A 22,692-nucleotide genomic window follows, 5' to 3' on the forward strand; every position below is an offset into this window, starting at 1 on the left:
GGTCACAGATGGGGTGTGCCAAAATCGGGAGGTGCGGGGAGAAGTACATCTCAATAAGAGATTCTGGAGGAGCTAGAAGAGGGGCTGCAACCTGACACTATGTGTACCAGGGTCTCCCTCTTGCCACAAAAGGGGCAGGGGAGTTTGTGAACCACACCAGTTACACGCCCGTGCTTGTGGCTCTGTGAAAGAGCTGCCAGCTTTGGAAGGTGTGTCGTGAATGAGGCCACGGACTGCAGGAAGGGAAAGGACTGCCTCATTGTTAAGGCAGCCAAATGCTGTCCTGGAGAACTGGATTCTATTCCTGCCTCTGCCACAGAGGTTCAATGTCACTTAACCAAACTTTCAGAGGTGATCACTAATTGTGTTGTACAGGCAACCTTAATTCTGGCATCTTCTACCTTCTGAGTTCTTGACTTTGCACCTTTTAATGTTCTTTTAATGTAGTTTTTTTGTGTAATTATACTTATAGAACCCCGGAGAACTTAAGACTGGATGTCTTCCTAAAGGATATTTTCTATCTCAACCAGAAGTTATGGACTTGATTCAGGATTTACTTGGTGAAATTCTATGTCCTGTGGTATGCAGGAGATCAGACTAGAACAGGGATTCTCAAACTTCATTGCACCGCGACCCCATTCTGACAACAAAAATTACTACATGACCTCAGGAGTGGGGAAGGCCAAAGCCCCACTGCCCCGGGCCAGTGGGTCAAAGTCAAAGCCCAAGGGGTTCATCCCAAGGCCGGGGGGGAGGGAGAGGAGAGGAGCCTGTAACCTGAGCCCCATCGCCCAGGGCTGAAGCCCTCAGGCTTTGACTTCAGCCCCAGGCAGTGGGGCTCAGCTCCCAGTAAGTCTAACGCCAGCCCTGGTGACCCCATTAAAATGGGGTCCCAACCCACAGTTTGAGCGCTGCTGGACTAGAAGACTATAATGATCCTAAAAATATATGACCATACAGGGCTTGGTCTAACTGCCAGTGAGGCCAAGGAGAGTGCGTCAACTGACTATGAAAGGGAGCTGGATCAAGTTCACATAAAGAGCTACCACTGAATTACTCCAGTTTTATGTCAAGTCCAGTTTCAATGGAGTTACACTGTAATAAAACCGGGACAGACAGTCACAGTACTTTAAAAATATTGTGTCAAGTTCTGCCATCTTTACTCACATAGAATAGCACCTTACTTCACAAACACTTCCACTGAAATCAGTAGGACTGCATGTGAAATATGTAAGAGTAAGGTACTAATCAAAGCATGCCATTGAATTGGGCCCATTTGGAGCTAACAGAATCTTGCTACACATAGACCCTAATCCCACAATGAGCTCTATAGGGGTAGACCCCTGAACCAACAGAGTTTATTGCAGGATTTAGATCTTACTTTCATGCTCTTTAAAAAAGTAACTGTAACCAAAGAAACAGCTCAGACTCTCTTTGAAACTGAGAGGTATCATAAACAACGAACAATAAATATCAAACTAATGTTATTACTACAAAATACAGACAGAAAGAGTACATTCAATTTAAGAGGCAAGACCCAGAAAGTTTCAAGTTTAAATAAGTTTCCTTTCCCCAAATGTTCAGAAAAAAATCTAATACAAATTTTCATCTCCAACAGGATTACACTAAATATTTGATATTTTTATTTTTAAACTATGCATTATGGTTATAGGAGGGAAAAATAAAGGTTAGGGAATATGCTAAGGTCTAAGACATAAAGTAATGAAAATATGTTTTTGACACCTTTCCAGATGGCAGAGTTTAGCCAGGAAATATGACAATTTTTTATAAAATGTACTATCAATCACAACGGAAAAGTCAACATTTCAGAACTTAATCAGAAGAGCTCCAGTCAGCTTAATCTATGCTGTTAAAGAACGTTTTCCACTGTAAAAAAAATTTGCATATAAATATATATATATATATATACATACACATTTTATATACACACTCTCTCTCTATATATATAAATGGAGATATTTTAGTGCTACTTACGTAACAGTTGGATCCACTTGTTTGTAAGCATGGGCTGCACATGACCCACAGTAAGTATATCCAGCATGGCTACAAAACACATTTTTTAAAATTAACTTTTAGGTTTAAGGCTGAGAACAAGCAGAATATTAATATTAGCAATCTAAAAAGAAAACTTGTTAAGAGAATGATCAAAACAGCAACTTGTGAAATAAGAGTTGTCAAGTATTAACCAGGACTGACACTTTTAAAAGGCAATATTAGGTATATGTGGGATGTGCTGGTTACAATATGTTCTAATAGTTTATTTTTGAAGAAGTTCCACTGTTTTCCTTATGAAAGGCTACTTAAAGTAGTAACAAAACTGACAGCTTATTTGAAAATGGCAAAAGAAATGGAAATCTTTGTAAGACAAAAAACCTAAATAAAAACACAAAACTGAAGGTTAACTGGCACCTGACATCCCAGATATACTGTACATATTGTATTTACTGCTATTTATAGGCATTGTACCTCTCACTGCTAAAGGCAGCCCTTGGCACTAACTAACATGTATTACTTATCTAAGATACTATAACAAATCCATGGTCACCTAGCTCTTCATGTTTGTCAATATGCTGCACACCATACAGCTGTACATCATTAGAACTTTGTGGCAACACTGAGTAATGAATAAGAAGAAGGTGAAAGCAATACCTATATTCTAGCACTAAAGGGCTACTATATGTGATGGAAAGCAGGTAGGAAAGGAAGAGAGGGGCTCTACCTTGGCAATGAAAGGAATACATCTGCCAGAGAACAAACGGGTGTGGGGTAAATGCATGGAATCTAGCACAGTAAAGGTTACAACTTTTGGGAAATTAAATGAGAGGAGTGGGGTTGAACCCTGTCATTTCCTGTCACACTCTGTGGCCATCACTGGCTGAAGAGATGCTCCTTCCCTTTCCTGGTTTTCCGGACCCATCATATACCAAAAGGTTTCCAGTCATTTAGACTATTTGTTTTTAATCCTATGTCTAGATCTAGTGTCCACACTTTGAAAAGAATGTTGAAAAATTGGATAGGGTTCAGAAAAGAACTACAGGAATGATTTGTGGTCTGTAAAACACACCTTTCAACAAGAAACTTGAGGAGATCAATCTTACAACAGAAGTGGTCTATAAGCATCTATGCAGAGAGAAGATATCTGACACAGTATAGGGGTCTTTAATTCAGCAAAGGCATATCAAAATCCAATGGCTAGAAGTTGAAGACAGAAACCTTCCAACTGGAAATAAGAAATTACCAATGAAAGCAATTACACATTGAAACAAGCTTACACAGTGAGTTGGAAATCCTTTAAATCAAGAGGGGTTATCTTTGTAAAAGATACGCTGCAGTTCAAATTGTTGGGCTCAATGCAGGACAACTGGGTGAAATCTGATGGCCTGTTACGTAGATCAGAGTAGATCACAATGATCCCTTCTGACCTTAAAAATCTGACTACCTAGTCTGTAATTTCTCGCTACACTACTTATTTCATTCAATGATCTCAAACCATTTTTATCAAGGAAGGTAGGCATCACTGTCTCATTTTACAGGGAAGAAAGCAGAGACACTGATGAATGAATGATTTGCTCAAGGTCACAAAAAGAACGAGTAGCAGAGCTGGAAATAGAACTCAGGTTTCCTGACTCTCAGTCTAGTACCTGTCCACTTGACCACACTGTCTTCCATAATGTTAGCAGGATTTGGGTCCAGTTTCTTATTGTAACTTCTGTGATACTGTTATAAATATACACCAAGCATTACATTTAAATAAAAGTACAGGGGTATTTAGTTCATGGTCCTCTTTGATCACTGAAAAGACAACAACATGCATTACCTAGAAGTCTAGAATTAGTCAGTGTCACTGCTCTTTTGGATGAGGAGGAATATTAATAAGCCACTTTTTCCTGCTATTTCAAATGTCTGAAGAGAATTATTATTTGGGCTTAACTGTATCTAGCTTGTTCACAGCCCAAAGAGTAACTTTTTTGAAAGTCTGGTACAAATTCTACTTCATCATTCTGAAGGCATTTTTCAGATGCAGACACACCAAGCAGAGTCATACAAAGATATTTCTAGAACCCAAATCAAATATTATTTAAAAAACATTTAAAACTGAAATTCTTATAAAGTGAAAAAAATAGAAGCAAAAAAGGATAAACCTGAACTGATCCACAAGTCAAAATGCACATTAGCATAAGATGTTTACAGAATCTAGGTAGCCATTATTATTATTAATATAGTACCAATTATGTGCTTGGTGCTATACAGACAAAGAAAGAATCACAGTCCCTTCTTCTGATGAGTTTGAAATCTTTATACTATCACTCTACTACATCACCTCTGAACTGGCTTGTAGGAACAAACCTTTTTCTGGGAAAAGGAATGCTTTTATTATCTCATCTGTCCACAGAAACTAATAATCAATCACATATACTGTGCACAGGTTTTATGCCTCAGTTTTCATGATATTCAGAGTATTTTCAGTGGTTTTCAAAATTTTTGTATTGGTGATCCGTTCCACACAGCAAGCCTCTGAGTGAGATCACTTTATAAAATAAAAACGGGGGGAATTTAATTTAATGGGGGCAAAGGGCTGTCAGCCCCATGGAGCTGACAGCTCACAACTCCCATGTAACCATCTTGCAACCCACTGAGGGGTCACGATACCCAGTTTGAGAATCCCAATATAATTGGAGCCCAGTCAGCATACTACTTAGGCAGAAAACAACACTTTAAGAAAGATCTGAAGAAAGGACTTAATATCTCAAATGTTAAAATACAGATATGAAACTTACGGTGCAATAATGGCTCTAGCAGGTCTTTTTGTAGATTGTACTTGAGAAAGCCAACCTTCTAGCTGTGCATTCAGCTGGGGTCCTACAAAAAGACAAGGAAATATTGAAATAATGAAATAATTTATCACAGTTTAAAATATAACCAAGTACAATAAGTAATCTTAAAATATTGCCATGAGATTTAAAACCATTATAAATAAAATCAAAGGTTTGTGTTTCAAGAGTATAAAAAATAAACAAGCAAACAAAAGTTATAAAAGCAGCATGGCTCATATTGCTTAAGGTCATGTCAGGAACATTTTTAGCCTCCAAAACTATAATTACTTCATCATTTGCGCAACAAGCTTGTTCTTGTTCGGTGAACAGAAGACACACACATAATGTGCCCAGAGCCAGAACTATCACTGACAATCTCACAAGGGGGTGATGTATACATTCAATTAGTTTACTTTGTTAATTATCTACTGTTTAGATTTCAAAATGAATAATTAGAACTATGAGTGCTAGAGAAAACAATATGAACAAAAATGCATGTGACCAAAGGCCTCAGCTACCAACTATTACCGATTAAATATAATTCCAAGAAGGTGGCCAATAGCTATGACAAGTTTGCTTGTTAACGATCCCTAATTGACTATAGCAAACTGTGAGCTAGAAACCTGTAAAGCAGATACCAGGCTGTCTAAAGTGAGAAAATTCCAGACATATATTAAGAAGAAGTACAGTATTTGAAGTTAGTTCAGAGTTCAGTAAACAGCCCTATAGAATCAGTACTCATACCATTTCATTTAATAGTTTTCATTTTAGGGCCCAATGCCACACATTACTGAGCACCCTGACAGGTGCTGAGCATTTGCAACTTAACTAGCCCTTGTGGGTTATAAGAAATTCTTTCAATCAGAGATATTATTGGCAACATTAAGAAAACATGTTTTAATATATTTACATCAGAGTACTCCCTCTTGGTGTAAAACTACTCTTGGGAAACTGATATTTACCATATTATAACACAATGTTCTTTATTAGAGAAACACAATTAACTTTTTAAAAATTTTACTTCCATCTGAAAAATGTTTACTTACTATTGTTACAAGTAACACATAATATACTATTATAACAAAAAGAGTAAAGAAACATATATTTTTTTTCAGTTAGTTTACTACATGCATTTGACAGAACTTTGTCTAAGTCACTTTCACTTGCAATGTATTGTACAGAAAATCAGTATCCCCTGTTTCTGTCACAAATATTGGCAGGGAAACTCAGGGATAGATGTAGCACCTGAAACTATTTTACAATCATTTTTCAAACTGACTAGATTTCAAGCCGACAATTTCTTCGAGGATTTGTTTAGACCTCTAAACAACTTAAATAGCGGCATGCAGCCAGCATGACAGCCAGGGCTTGTCTTCCCTACAGGCTAAATCGGTGCTGCTGTGATTGATGCAGTGGGCATCGATTTAGCTGGTCTGGTGAAGATGCGATAGGTCAATGGGAGAGCGCTCTCCTGTTGACTTCAGTACTCTGCCTCCCAGAGAGGTGGAAGGTATGTTGAGGGAGGAGCGTCTCCTGTCAACATAGTGTGGTGTAGACACCACTGTAAGTCAATCTAAGGTACGTCGACTTAAGTTACATAACTTAATAAAATATTGGAAACAGCTATTACTAGACACAACCAAAAGCCTCACTTCTACCAGGAGGATTACAAGTAATTAATCAACCAATAATGGTGAAGCAGCAGTGTTAAAGCAGACACACTTGACTATCCAGAAAGGTTACACATGCACTTTTATATTTTTCTCCTTTCCCTCCACTCTTTGAAAACTATCTTTTCTTGTCACTCTTTCTCCCTCCTTCATTCCACTTGTCACTAGCACTCCAAGCAATCCCTGCCACACTCTTCCAAGCACAACCACCATTAAAGATTTAGTGCTAGTAAAAACTAATTTTAAAAACTATTTCACACAGCATGGTTTTGTTCCCAATGTGGACAGAACATAATTTAGCTAAAAGTGATTTTGAAAACCATTCAAGACTAAGCAGTGACGTAGTCTTGAGAACAAGCTAGGACTTAGGCTACAATATGCTTTTTTGAAAATGGTTTCATTTTTTCCCTGTTTATATCAGTTGGCCAAACACTGGAATCTGTTGAGTACCATCAACACTCAAAGTCAAAAGCCTCACAGGGGAAGCACTCAGTAAATCTTCAGGGTTGGGGGCCAATTTTTGGAACCAGGTTATCTGGAGCTGTATTTAAACCAAGTTCAAATATGGTTCAACATATAGTATAGATGCAGCTTTTAAAGGTGCCTCTCAAAGGAAAAATATAGGTTTGTGCCCTCTACATTTTTTTTTTTTTTTTTTTTTACAATCTCCTTATTCTTTGAGCCCAGGCATATCCAAGGGGAAAAATATACAGAGTCTCTTATCTACATTGTGAATTAACTTGAAAAATATCATGTTTTAAAAACAGTTAACAGAAGGGCATGAAACTAACCAAATGCAAGCACGGTTTTTTCCTCAGATTATACCTGGAAACTGAATTATTTACTTTAAAAATTCCTTCCATTCTGAAAATTTCTTAACCAGGTAACAAGCAAAAGAAAATTAACAGATTAAAATGCATTATGAAAAAGTAAGTGAAGAGACCAAACCAAACCACTATGCTGCTAATGTCTGTATCAGAAACTAAAGCAGTCACTTAAAAGCTCTTCTGATCCCAGTTTTGAGTTCTGTTTCAGATTTACACAGACAAAAAGTATAATGAGTTTATCACAAGTCAAGACAAGACCTATAAAAGGTTGGGGAAGATCTGGGATAAAAGGCAACACAAAATAGTGTGTTGCTTCCTGCTTCCATCAGTTAGAAACAAAGAAGTTTCTTTAACTGACAGCTATTATTCCTTCCCAAGGCTATGGAGAGATGGAGCCCCCAAGCAGGGTCCAGGGACAGAACCCTGGTAGAAAGCTCAGCAACTTCCTTCTTCCCAGTAGCTGTTGGGAACAGAGCTTGGCTTCTCAGTAGAGTGTTGCTCCTGCACTTTACTGTTGTGCAGTCTCCTCATCTTTCTCCTGATCTCTGAATAGCAGGTTTAGATCTCTGGCTACTACATGTCTGATTAATGTGTCAAGCCCTGCTATTAATAGTGGACAAAATAAAAGCATGTCCTAGTTAATCTCAATTTCATGACAGGCATAGGAAAATCCACAGTTTATCTACTCTAGAGTGATAAACCTTATTCAATTTGGGATTTTGCATCTCTATGTACTGAACTATAATACACACACATACACAACATTTGTTGTCAAGCAATTAGTATTGCTACACACACACAATGTAGCAAACACAAACCCACAAAAGAAAACAAAAAGTTAAACCACCTGAAAGTACATATTCTCTATTCCCTCACTCAAAAGATTGCACCTTAACATTACAGCAATGGCATACTGCAGATCTCATACTGCAACCTTAACCTCTGTCCCTCCTGCTCATGTAGATTTACCAGATTATTTTCTCCTCTAATACTAATAGTTGTGGGTAGTTGGCTGAACCGGTAAAGGTTTGTGTGCAGAAGGACAGTTAAAGTGAGGGATGGAAAGCTGCCATAGCTAGCCAAAGTTAAAGTTGTGGTATGTGGTAGTTTTGGTAATTGTAAGGTCATGCATGAAACCTTCTCTCAACAGAAAACAGTAGCTCCTGACTGAGAAGAACTGCAATCAAAATTGCATCAATCAGGCTCTTAGGTGCCTTCATAATAGCCTGGAATGTGAACACTGAAAAAAATTAACTCCTCTTAATGGATTCTTCATTGATTATTTCCAAACTGATCCAATATATGATCCGATTTTATTTTTTAGTGGAGGGAGGACTGCTTTGGAAACAGATCAACAGTTCATGCCATAAACACCACATATACTCTTTCATTTCCACTGGAACCTCACTTTACTTGTGCTAATAGCTGGAAAATCTTTTGCATGTTACTTAAAAAAGCATGAGCTATTTGTATCAATTTTCAAATTTTCCTTGCAATTAACCATAATTTTAAGATTTTGTGCACTTTGAGTCATTGTTGCTCACTGCAAAACACCAATTCCTCTGTTTTTGCATGATGAGTAACCGTATACAAAAAGAATATGCATTAGGTGTTACATTATAATAAGCATCACCAGGTGTGCTATTACAGTCTCCAAATTATTTTTCTTAGTATGTAAGAAAATGTTCAGACTTGAAAAGACACGCAGTGTTAGTCTTGATTACGCAAGGTTCTGTGCAGAGGCCCTTGGAAAGGGAGCTGTGTGAATAGCAGTAGAGTTTTTCTCTGCCTTGGTATCCAATTATTCATTTCTTGAGACAGAGCTGCTCTCTGGGGACTAACTGGGCACTGGTGCTGGGTACAGATTCCTGAAAAAAGGGATTGCACTACATGCTGTTGCCTATCACTATTACAGGACTAGTGCATGTGTTATACTTAGAATATACTCAGACTCTGCATCACTGATTTCTCCTGCACTGGAAAGCCAACTTTCAAGACACCAGTCATCTGCTACTGCTTGACAGTGGAGAAACATTGGTGTCCGAATGGAACAGTGGTGTCCAAAGAAGGTGCAACAATCAAATTAGGAATGTCAGTGCAAAAGAGTCAGGAAATTCAAAAATTATGGTCCTCGCACAGATAGTAACATAGTACACAGTAGAACCTCAGAGTTACAAACTGACCAGTCAACCACACTCCTCATTTGGTTCTGGAAGTATGCAATCAGGCAACAGCAGAGACACACGACAAAAAAACAAAGCAAAACAAAAACAAATACAGTACAGTACTGTGTTAAACATAAATTACTAAAAAAAAGGGGAAAGTTTAAAAAGATAAGGAAACTGTTACTCTGTTTGTTTCATTTAAATTAAGATGGTTACAAGCAGCATTTTTCTTCTGCATAGTAAATTTTCAAAGCTGTACTAAGTGAATGTTCAATTGGAAACTTTTGAAACAAAAACCATAACATTTTGTTCAGAGTTACAACATTTCAGAGTTACGAACAACTTACATTCCCAAGGTGTTCATAACTCTGAGGTTTTACTGTGTTGCACAAATATTTTGCATTAGAATTATGATGTTAAATGTAACCCTTGGTACTCAGGGAATGAAACAGAGCCAAATTAATGATGCTGTGGAAACCCCAACTTTTGATTTTTTTGGCAAATAAATTCTCAATCTTAACGGCACATCAAAGAATTGTGAACACTGAATGACCTTATTTATGTAAGAAAAAATTATACTGAAACACACATTTGAAATGTGTACTCTAGCAGAAGTTGCACTCAAAGAATCACGTCATTAAAGCAAGGATAATACACATTATATTACAAATCAGTTTCTTAGAATGTACAAAGCAGTATCATTTTAAGAAAGGTCATGGATCCAATGGAGGTGTTGACTGTCTCAACAGATTCAACCATGAATCAACACATTCACCTGCATTGTAAACCCTAGACACAACAGATAATTTAAGATCACAGAGACATTCAAGTAAAAGTCTGACCAATCACTAACAACAGCTTTTATTTCACTGTTCTTGATTCCAGACAAATGAATGCCAGTAATGCATTTGAATCACTTTGTAAAACGTTAAAGTTAAAAGCTAAATTTATTAAAAGTTGTTAAAAGTTAAAATTATTTGCTAAAGAAAATGAAGTAAACAGAACATTTGCATAATCACTTCAAAAGGTTTTTAACTTCTTTATTTCTTAACCAAATTATCACACTCAAAGCTAAAATGATTGTCTTCACTATGGATTACGGCAGATACAAGCCAAATCTGAAGTTTAAAACAAAGACAAAATTACTCAAGTACCAAGAAAGATTGCAAAAATAGTTAGCCTTATATAAAAGAGGCGATACCTGCCTTGAAGAGCTTACAATGTTTATAGACATGACAAATGCAAGCAACAAAAAAGGGTGGGAATAGGGAAAAGTGTAAAGGTTACAATAAGTTCAGACATATATGCAAGGTTTGCTATGTGAACATCTTAATAGATCCACAACCCTGTGTGTGTGCATTCCCCTCAGACTAAGTTTCCTATAAATGCTTACCACTTTGGTTAAATTATTTGTATTGTAGTAACACCCAGAGGCTCCCGTCACAATCAGCATCTTATTGCACATTACATAGTCAGAAAAAAATTCTGTCCCCAGGAGCTCGCACTTCAATTCAATGTATTTTTCACTAATGCCATCTTGCTTTCAACCCTCAAAACTCTTATTTTCCTCTTTTCCTTCTCTTCAGCCTCCTACTTCACCCTTCAGTAACAAGAGTGTAATGATTACTTTGTACCAGAGCCATGGGGATAGCTAATGAAACATCTGAAATGGAAGTCTAAGATGACAAGCTGAAGGCTCCCATAGTCCCTGGTCCAGTGGCAACTCTGTGACCGGGACCTACAAGCAGGGCCTTGCATATTCTGCATCTGAAGAATTTGCTATGGAATCCACCCACCCCTTAGCATAGACTTATTGCCAGAGTTCCAACTTTCATTTTATGATTTTTTAGCCATTTATGGTTGTGAACAAAATACAGAAAACATGAATCAAGATAAATCAATGCAGTGTTGTCTTCATGAGTCAGCAGGGAACCTAAAACAGATAAAAGATGTGTGAATTAGCCCATATTAACTTCTGTGGGGTGTTTATTTTGAAACCTGAAGATGACAATTCCAATATGGCTAACCCAATTCACTGATAATTATTTTAGCAGAAACAGCCAGAAAATATGCTTATCCCACAATCCCAAACTGCCTCTGATGCCTACAGGTGCCAACACATCCAGCTTCACCAAACAACTCCTACAATGCAGCTATGTGTTAATAAAAAAAGCTTTGGCATAGTGAAAATGGAAGATGTGCAAACAGTGTAAAACAAACTAAATTTAATACACTAAATAACAGGAGCTCTTATACGGACTGTATTTAAAAACTTGCATTTTAAAATTTTATTAAAGTTGTCACCCAATTTCCAGTCTGCGTCCCCCCCACCGGTCCTGCAGATCTTGCAGCAGAATTTAGATTCAGCTTGCCCCAGGGTTCACAGGACATTGCTTAGAAGCAGACAGCCACCGCAATTTATTCAGAATGAGGTAGAGAGGGGAAAATATGTTAATAGAGCTGTCTGATTTGCTGGAGGTTTTGCATCTCAGGTATGTCCACACTGTGCACCTTACAATAGCGCGGCTGTGCCACTGCAGCCATGCCATTGTAAGGTGGGCTGTGTAGCAGCTCTTTATCACCAGGAGAGCGCTTTCCCGGTGACAAAATAAAACCACCTCCAATGAGAGGCGGTAGCCAAAGTGCTGTCCACACTGGCACTTTTCATTGTTAAAACTTCTGTCATTTAGAGGGGTGTTTTTTCACAATCTAGATGGAAAGATCCAATGAACATCCCCTGGAAAACTGGTGCCAACTACAAGAATTTTCATGCCAAAATAATAGCTTCTCTGCTTCCACCCTGCCCCATTTTCAAATTTTCTTACATTAGAAAATGAGATGATCTGGCTTTTTCTCTTGCTCCTCCATCCAAGAGCTTCAATCAGCTCTATTCAGTGCAGCACTATAAAAACCAGGACTGTAACACTTTAATAATGTGGTTTTTACCATAAAGCCAACAGCAAATCACGTCATAACATGACTTCTACCAGGGTAGTTTTTGCAGTGTACAGTCTTCGATGATGCATCTACGTTAACCAAAGCTATTGTAAGGGCAAAGACTGCATGAAATTTTGACTGGCTTTCTTATCCTTACAATGGTTCAGCTCATCCCTCATCCCCACAGCAATATGACTTATTAATGGGCTTTTATTAATGTATTCTGGGACTCTTCAAGCACCTCTCCACAGCACTCAGCATATTACTCAGAGCTCATGTGCTCAGATACATTCCAAAATGGAGGCCTCCAAGGAGGGATGCATTCTGGAACTTTAGTGCAAGGTATCCCAAAATTCACCTTCCTTCATTCAGTATCCTCATAGTTGACTCTGACTTGCCAGCAGCGGCAACTTTTTACAACAGCTTTGAATTTTAAATGAGATTACATGACAATAAACTGTCACCCAGCTGATGACAGTTGGAAAGGCAGTGAGCAGCCAAATCCTGGGACATGGTAAACCAGACATTCCTCCAAAAGCAGACTTGGAATGAGCAGCAGCATTACAGACCAGACATAACGTTCACTGTGCCTGCTTTACAGTGATCAGCTTTCCCCAAATGAAAAGCAGTGGCCCCACTCTAACTCGATGGTGGTATGAAATAGCATTAGGAAGCTAGGGTGACAGTGAGTACCTTATACTTTGCTGATAAGTCACTGATCAGGACCATTGTGGTAGAAGTATGCAGACCAGAAAAAGAGTTTTGATTACTATTAAAATTAGAGCTGACCAAAAATAGATTTTGCCACATACAACACACAGACTTTTGAGAACATAGGGTTGTATTAGAGGGCAGACTATGAAATACTTTTCTCATTTAACTCTTGATATCATACTTTTCCTTTTGCTATCAAGCCTTTAACCAGTTTATATCAACAGAGACACATTGCTTCAACTACTGTAATACCAAGAGTCACAAAGTGGCCGTATGTACTTCAGATTAGGGATGTTAATTGGTTAACAGATTAACCAATAAGCATCAGTCTTATCAGTAAAGTATTCTAGTCAACATTTAAACTCCGCTGCAGGACTCCTCTCCCAGCCCCACCCCTGGGGTCCCGGCTGCCAGCCCCGCGCCCTGGGCTCTGCACGGGGTGGCAGCAGAGCCCCTGGGCACGCGGGGCTGGCAGTGGAGCCTAACGGTTAAACGTTTAACCAGTAAAAATTAATAGTTTAAACATTTACTTTTTTTAAACGTTATTTACATCCCAACTTAAGAAAGGTGGAGATAACTTCTACCGTGCGCAAGACATCTGTGAAAGCAGGTAGAAGGTTTTATATAGGAAAGAGTTCAGAATAAGAAAGAACTACTACCTGTCAGCAGCCTATGCTTCATGAGCCTAGTACTGCTACCAGTGTCAGGGAAATTCACATGATGAGAACAATTTTAGCCAGAGCATCTGTAGAAGGGGAAGAAAACATTAACTGAAATCAAACAACCAAAAGAGCTGCTTTAGAGCTATTAATTAAGCTGTGTATTATTTGACAGCAGTTGCCTGAATCCTGATTATGGACGATGCCTGAATTACTATATCAATCACTGCTGAGAAAGAACGGGTGGAGGGCACTAATGCTCTTTCCACTGCATGAGGATGGGTCAGTTTTAGTGAGAAAACAAAAAAAGACTCTGCTGCATAATCTGGTCTCAGCAGAAATTGTAACATTGTATGTCATGAGAAATTGGGAAAAAATTAAATCTAAAAACACAAATCTGCACTAAATATCTGTAACAATCCCATCTACTAGTGGTGGAAGGCTTGTTAAAATTAATATTTTTTCTATTAGGCTACTGATGCCACCTGTAAAACATAGCAGGGACAACAGATTTGACTTTACTAATACTGGTCTCATTTAAAGTTGATGGGGTCATCCTGAGTGAAGACCACCAATAGGGAAAGACTGATATGCTAGCTTCTGCTTTCACTGCTCCTCTGAGGTACATATAACTGGAGTAGGTAGAATAGGAGCTCTCTTGACCCTTAATTTAAGCAGCAGACTGCTGAATCCAACCAAAAAATTTCTCCCAACAGTTTAGACATCTGAGTTAAATCAGAAGGAAAAATCAGATGTTTTAAATGGGCACTGTAAGTCTCTTTCTCTCTCAAATACTCAGGTTTCGCTTATTGGGTATGTGGTACGTGTGATGTCATAAACCTACTAGTCTCCAGCAACCTTAAGATAGTTCTAGGAAAAACAGTGCAACCAAGACTTGAACTTCTAATGCAAATAATGAAGCAGAAAAAGTATAAAAAGAAGATTTTGTTTTGGTTGTTTTTAAGAGGAAAACAAGGCATGAATCCCAAAAGTATTTTCCTTTTTAAAATATGCTAGAACATTCAGATTTGGGGAAAGCAGTATAAACCACTGAAAATCTAAAACTTCAAGTTCCAGTTTTAAAAAAACAACAAGTTGTTACAGTACAACAAGGGAACCCTTGATTAAAACTGGAAGGCAACAAATTTAATATAATGAAACATTTTACACAGTATCTAAATTAACCTGTGGATTCTGCCACAAAATATTTTCCAAGAGTTTAGCAGGATTTTTAAAAGGATTAAACATTTATACTGTATAGCCATGTGAAGCTCTAAGCAATAGCCAAAGTACTGGAGCACTAAGATAACACTACATCCTTTACATTCCTCTTCCTTTTAGAAAAAACTTAGCAATCATACTGTGAGTAGATTTGGCTTGGGTTTTTTAGGGCTGTCAAGCAATTAAAAAAATTAATCGCGATTAATCGTACGATTAAAAAAATTAATCGCGATTAATTGCACTGTTAATAAGAGAATACCATTTATTTAAATATTTTGGATGTTTTCTACATTTTCAAATATATTAATTTCAATTACAACACAGAATACGAAGTGTACAGTGTTCACTTTATATTTATTTTTATTACAAATATTTGCACTGTAAAAAACAAAAGAAATAGTATATTTCAATTCACCTAATACAAGTACTGCAGTGCAATCTCTTTATAATGGAAATGAACTTACAAATGTAGAATTATGTACAAAAAATAACTGCATTCAAAAATAAAAGAATGTAAAACTTTAGAACCTACAAGTCCACTCAGTCCTACTTCAGCCAATCGCTCAGACAAACAAGTTTGGTTACAATTTTCAGGAGATAATGCTACCCATGTCTTGTTTACAATGTCACCTGAAAGTGAGAACAGGCATTCACATGGCACCGTTGTAACCGGCATCGCAAGATATTTACATACCAGATGCTCTAAAGATTCATATGTCTATTCATGCTTCAACCACCATCCCAGAATATATGCATCCATGCTGATGACGGGTTCTGCTTGATAACGATCCAAAGCAGAGCGGACCAACGCATGTTCATTTTCATCATCTGAATCAGATGCCATCAGTAGAAGGTTGATTTTCTTTCTTGGTGGTTCGGGTTCTGTAGTTTCCGCATCAGTGTGTTGCTCTTTTAGGACATTTGAAAGCAGTCTCTACACCTCGTCCCTCTCAGATTTTTGAAGGCACTTCAGATTCTTAAACCTTGGGTCACGTGCTGTATCTATCCTTAGAAATCTCACACTGGTACCTTCTTTGCATTTTGTCACATCTGCTGTGAAAGTGTTCTTAAAACGAACATGTGCTGGGTCATCATCTGAGACTGCTATAACATGAAATACATGGCAGAATGCAGGTAAAACGGAACAGGAGACATACAATTCTCCCCCAAGGCGTTCAGTCACAAATTTAATTATTGCATTATTTTTTTAACGAGCATCATCAGCATGGAAGCATGTCCTCTGGAATGGTGGCCGAAGCATGAAGGGGCACATGAATGTTTAGCATATCTAGCACATAAAAAGCTTGCAATGCCGGGTACAAAAGTACCATGCGAACACCTGTTCTCACTTTCAGGTGACATTGTAAATAAGAAGCAGTCAGCAGTATATCCCGTAAATGTAAACAAACTTGTTTGTCTTAGCAACTGGCTGAACAAGAAGTAGGACCAAGTAGACTTGTAGATTCTAAAGTTTTACATTGTTTTGTTTTTGGTGCAGTTATGTAACAAAAAAAAATCTACATTTGAAAGTTACACTTTCATGATAAAGAGATTACACTACAGTACTTGTATGAGGTGAATTGAAAAATACTATTTCTTTTGTGTATAACTTTTACAGTGCAAATATTTCAAATAAAAAATAATAAAATAAAGTGAACACTGTACCCTTTGTATTCTGTGTTGTAATAGAAATCAATATATTTGAAAATGTAGAAAAACATCCAAAAATATTTAATAAATTTCAATTGGCATTCTATTGTTTAACAGTGCAATTAATTGTGATTAATTTTTTTAATCACAGTTCATTTTTTGAGTTAATTGTGTGAGTTAACGGAGATCAATCAATAGCCCTATTTTTTTTAAAGGAAACTTTCAATTGTCTTCATTTTCTGCATTCATCCGGGAAAGCTTTCTACTCACCACAAGCAGCAGATTTCTCAAGTCTTGTACTTCCCCATTCCTAACTATTACAAAATTACAAATGAGATTCAACACTATGAAGTGTTTATAATAAAATACTAGTAGATATGCATTTATTATTTTAATTCTTAATACATAGGAGGGAGTTAAATAATCAATCTAAGTAAACAGTGCAGTCTTGTGGATTGGCACGTGACTAGTTACTGTCCCTCAATACAGTAATAAGTAGACTTAATGGCTGGCACTGAACAAGTTTTCTTCCTGTCAGTGTGAACCTTGGAGGGGAATGGAGAACATTTAAACTAATTTACAGACAAAGTCAAATTTGATATATCATCCACCAGATTATATTGCCTTCTTTAAAACTGTGGCATAGAACAAGTATATACACCCTTCCTTACCTTATACAAGGAAAATTAAAACAATGATCCAAAGGACACTGGGATCATTTGATTAGCCACTGTTTCTGACAAATCCTGATCGGCACAAGTTTTATTTACACAAAAACTAGGATTTGGCCCAGTGAGACAGAAAACTGAGTCTGAGGGACTATTCATGATGAGCATATATACTGCTATTACAATATATACTTCTACATTACTGGATGCCACCATAACATATAAATCAGACACCAAGACAAAACTTATACAAACCTAAGATTGCAAGTATAGGCATGAAAACACTAGAATTATGTGTGTGATCTTTCTTTATATCTTTTTTAAATTAAATGATTCTATCCTAGGCTTGAAGTCCTATTTTAGATATGTAAAAAGAACAATAAGCAGCAACAAAGATAAATCAAAATGTGAACAGAATGAAATCTATACAAAGCCACTGAAGGACAGAAATTGAGATGTACAAGTAGCAACCACCACTCTGCAACAGAAGCCACTTTTTGTGCATTCCGTTAAGAAGTCCTTCTAACAAGCTTTGCAACTTACTTGCTTTATTGGAAATAATCTTTTAAGTCTCCGTTCATTCTTCTCTTCCACCACTAAAAAAAAAGTTAACCAGCACTCAGCCTACATACTTTAAATTACAGAGCAAAAACTCCACCCAGCTCCTCAAAGAAGTACTTCACTTCAACAATCTGCTCTCCTGCTGAATTCAATGGGAACCTGTACAAGTGAGGTACTACTACTGTGTAGCTCAGAGGAGAATTTTGGCTCTGATAAATGAATGTTAAATATAATTCAAACTGAAAAGGAGTATGCTGTAGGCTATAGAGGCCTATTGTAATAATATTATTGGTTATACCAAGAGAAAGACTATCAACTTCAAATTTAGGGTGAGATATATTAAGGGTTTGAATTCTTCATTTGGGATGTCTCAAAGTACCTGTTCAGAATATATTCAGTGATCCACCTAAAGAAAAGTCTGGAAAATTGTATTATAGTACATGAAACACTTTGCCATTTTAAGATTATGTAATCTTAAATATCACATTTTAATTATTAACATCATGTTCCACCACAGTGTTGTCTAAGTCGAGAGTGAATGTAAGAAAAAGAATTCAGGAAAATAATGTGATTATCCAACACTTTTGTGATACTCATTTCCACCATTTGCCTGGGAAGGACTTAAAAAGAAACCTGTCAGTTAACGTTCCATGTTTAAGGACAGAAACACAGATACGAGTGAGAGATTCTTTTTTGATTACTCCTCCAGGGACAGAAAAACAGGTGGGGAAAAAAAAAATCTGTGGCCTGTCAACCTCCAGGTGAAGAATAGTAGGACATCATTAACTTGTAAGAGCCAATGATGACATATCCACTCTCTACAACCAAGTTCCAAAAACAGGTGGAAGATTAATAGTAAGAGGAAACACACTCATTTTGCTCAATGTCTTGAAAGTTCATAAAAACTTGAATTTTATTTTTAGGTTTTGCAATGTATGAACACAGACTGTAATTAAAATAATGCTTTAGATTAAAGTTTGTATGTGGAAGGCTCCTGCTAGTGGTCACCATTTGGTAAAATGTTGCGCAGCACCAGTGGTACCCACGACCCTACTAGTCCACATGAAGCTCCTCTCCACATTACCCATTGGACAAGACACAAAATGCTCCAGGGTGCAGCTCTCCATAGGCTCTTGCACTTGTGCATACACAGACAAACAGGAAAGAGGTTCTCAAATGGTCTATAAAGGTCCTTGCTTCCAGAAAACACCTCACAAGGCCTTTGCTAGCAGGGCCGTCCCTAGAGATTGTGGTGCCCTATGCAGCCCACCTGTGGGGGGCTAGCCCCAGGCCTCAGAGGGGTGAGGCATCCCAGGTCTCTGCCGGGGGGAGGAGACTGCGCCCAAGGGCTTTGGGAGGCATGAGCAGCCAGTGCGGGCAGGAAGGCAGCAGGGGTCGGGCCCGCCCCCGTACTCACAGGGCAGCGGGAAGTGGAGCAACCTGGCCGCAGCCTGCTCAGCTCTGCTCGCACGGCTCCCAGGCTTGGGGGAATGGAGGGGAAACCGCCCCCCAACACTCACCAGCGGCACGGCTGGGAGCCGGCGGAGTGGAGCAGGCTGGGGCCGGGTTGCTCCACTTCCCGCCGCCCGGTGAGTGCAGGGCGGGCCCGACCCCTGCTGCAGTCCCCCGGGATGCACAGCTCAGGGGATGGGATTTGGGGGAGAACGAGCAGAGTGGGGGCAGGGCTGGGGTGGAGCAGGGGCGGGAAGAGGCGGGGCAGAGGCAGCTTTCCTGGGCCCTGCTTTGTGTAGCCTACAAGGGGCTGGCTCAGCCGTCCGGGAGATCGGGCTGGCCGCTGGATGCAGCATGCATCTGCATAGGGCACCAGGAAATTTGGGGCAATTTGATGCCCCAAATTTCCTGGTGCCCTATGCAGCTGTGTAGTTTGTGTATAGGCAGGGACAGCCCTGTTTGCTAGCACCGGAGAATCAGCCTTAACAACCCCTACATCCTGACAGTCATTGACACCAATATTGGGCTTTCTTGAATTCTACTGTGACACAATGACCGTATCACTACATACCTCACTTTACTGTGCTCTTCACCTATCTCATCTTATCTTTTTACCCTTTCGAATCATTACCACAGCAGTGTTTAGGTACCATGGAAAAAGGTGCTTTAGATTATCCTCTACCCTTCTAGTTCTTTCCTTACATTCCTTGCCTCTCCATCAACAGTCCACTTCCACCCCACCCCCCAAAAAACCCTCGCACATTAAGTAAATGCTAAAAAAGAATGAATTACCACCATAAAAGGTGCTCAATCAAAAAAATAAGAATCTTAGTAGTATAGCTGTGAGTATCCCTTTCATTTACCCTCCCCAATGATATATCACTACTTGCCTCTTAAGACTGTCAACTCTTCAGGGCAGAGACTGTATCTATTACTATCAGTCCAGCAAACTATAGGCACTATATACATGTTAAATCAAGTATTTATTAAACTAGAAGCGTAGGACACAAAAGCCATTTCAATGCTCCTCTGAACTATATAGCAGCTATAATTTCAATATAACCCATATTTCTAACTTCCTGAAAACCTCTCCTCAGAACGTTTTCTAAGCTAAAGAGTAACAGCCAGCTGAAAAAAAGAAACCTTCCAAACTTTACAAATACACAGACCTCACGGAGGAACAGACTTTTCATTCAGCTGAGGAAGAGGGCTTAAAAATAAAGTTAAGCAATTATAACGAAGAGCTTCTCCGCTGGAATCTGCCAAGATTTTAGCAGCCTATTTAAGCTCCTCTTCCCTTTTTGATACACAGTGTTCCAACTGAGTTGAAGAGACTCGAAGGCTGCAGCTGGCCAAGTTTGCAGAAGACAGATTGAGTCTTATTGAAATATAAACATCAGAAGTGTACAAAGAATGAAAACGAAGGACCAAAAACACTGCAACCCTTAACCACAGGATTAGTCCATACTCAGGTAATCCTAGTGACTTCAGTGGGACTGTTCACTGATATTATAAATAAGAGCTGCAAGAACAAGCATGAAGTTTACCTCTCTGATTATGTTTTCACTGGAGAGTTAGATAGGGTCCATTACCCGTTAGCCAAGCCTGCCTACAAGCATCCACCCTGCAGAGCCACACTCAGGATGGATAAAAATCAGTAATTTAAAAAAAAATAAAAATAAAAAATGGATTTTTTTAATTTAAATCGGATTTTTTTTTTGATAAAATACTTTTTGAGGAAAAAACCTATCTAAAGATAGTTTTAATTAAGATACATTATAGCTCAAAGATATCTCATCATGGAATAGGGATTATAAATTCTAATTCTATAGTATGAGACAATATATTCATGTAATGTTTAAGAAAAGTTTTGTAGATGAGTTCCAATAGTTCATGGATTAGTGACCCAATCTTATGCGGTTCCACAGGCTTATATACAGTTTAGGTTAATCTTTCTATCTACCCAATGGGACTCAGTGCTCAGTCTAGAACAGGGATCAGCAACCTTTGTCAAGCAGCCTGTCAGGGAAATCCACTGGCGGGCTGGGACAGTTTGCTCACCTGCGGCATCCGTAGGTTCAGCCAATCGCAGCTCCCACTGGCTGCGGTTCACCATTCCAGGCCAATGGGGGCTGCGGGAAGCGGCACAGGCCGAGGGATGTGCTGGCCACCGCTTGCCACGGCCCACACTGGCCTGGAATGGCAAACCACGGCCAGTGGGAGCTGCGATCAGCCCAACCTGCGGACGCTGCAGGTAAAAAAGCTGTCCTGGACTGACAGCAGATTTCCCTGATGGGCCGCGTGCCAAAGGTTGCCGATCCCTGGTCTAGAAGATACCATCAGAGATGCTTAGTTTTGCAGTTCTCAAACTGTGGATTTGTGTCTCCAGAGGTAACATGCTTGTTAAAAGCAAAAATGTTTTAAAATAAAATAAATAAATAAATAAATATATAGAGGTGAGAAATAACAGACCTCAACTGTATTGTCCCTCTGCAAATTTGTGTACACAGTCAATCCCTTACATCTCTCTAAAAGTGAAAAGGTACAAAAAGTTCAATGAAAAGAAGATTGTTTGGGGTGGAATATATTTGGACAAGGAGAAGAAGTCTGGAGATAAATGTGAGATGCGAGGGACATATGCTTGTTTTGTTAAAATATTATATGGTTGCTGTTGAACAAAAAAATCCAGAATACTTAACGTTGTTTTAGTTAAATAAAACAATGTAAATGTCTGCCTGGTGATGTTCTCCCTCTAATACAGCGTAACAAGAAAACCCTCCAAATATTAATGATTAACCTGTTGAATTGGAGATAGTTCACCTCCCAATGACTTTATAAATATCTGCTTCAATTACCTTTGGTAAATGAAATAACCAAACAATCTTTCATTTTCTGATATAGCTGTAAAAGTAATCTGAAAAGTTTTCAAAATACATCACTGTTTAAAAATGTATAGTGTGTACCTTCTAAAAATGAAACCTACATCTATCTTTGAGTTGTGAAGAGTATGTATTAAGGTTATAAAAACCAACAAGAATGCACTTTTATGTAGAAAACCATGTTTAAATCAAGGCTTCCTGACTAAAAGAAAAAGGAGGACTTGTGGCACCTTAGAGACTAACAAATTTATTTGAGCATAAGCTTTCATGAGCTACAGCTCACTTCATCGGATGCACCTTCCTGACTAGTGATTTAAATCAAATCCACCCTGGCCACACTTACATCAGACTCATGTAGACACATCCACAGTGGAGCTACAGCAACCAGGGGAAGGTGCTTTGATTGCTAGGGGCACATCTCAGGTTTCTTAGCACCTCACTAAACTGAGTTACT

At 38.5% G+C, this 22,692-nt stretch overlaps 1 protein-coding gene across 2 annotated transcripts in view; it reads right to left on the bottom strand.

Moving 5' to 3' along the window:
* The window catches only part of MEMO1 (mediator of cell motility 1), a 48,269-nt gene that overhangs the window by 17,215 nt on the left and 8,362 nt on the right, over positions 1-22,692 (bottom strand). Inside the window, exons 1-3 of one of the 2 annotated variants that reach the window (XM_074948956.1) lie at positions 13,808-13,844; positions 4,800-4,881; positions 1,996-2,064 (exon numbers count right to left, since the gene is read on the bottom strand). In XM_074948956.1, the coding sequence (XP_074805057.1) occupies positions 1,996-2,064; positions 4,800-4,881; positions 13,808-13,829 (173 nt within the window). In that variant the 5' untranslated portion in view covers positions 13,830-13,844. Of the gene's footprint in view, positions 1-1,995; positions 2,065-4,799; positions 4,882-13,807; positions 13,845-22,692 lie in introns of those variants that run through there. The other variant, XM_074948955.1, reaches the window with a different exon arrangement.

The sequence above is a fragment of the Natator depressus genome, chromosome 3 (assembly GCF_965152275.1).
Source record: "Natator depressus isolate rNatDep1 chromosome 3, rNatDep2.hap1, whole genome shotgun sequence".
Taxonomy (NCBI): Eukaryota; Metazoa; Chordata; order Testudines; family Cheloniidae; genus Natator; species Natator depressus.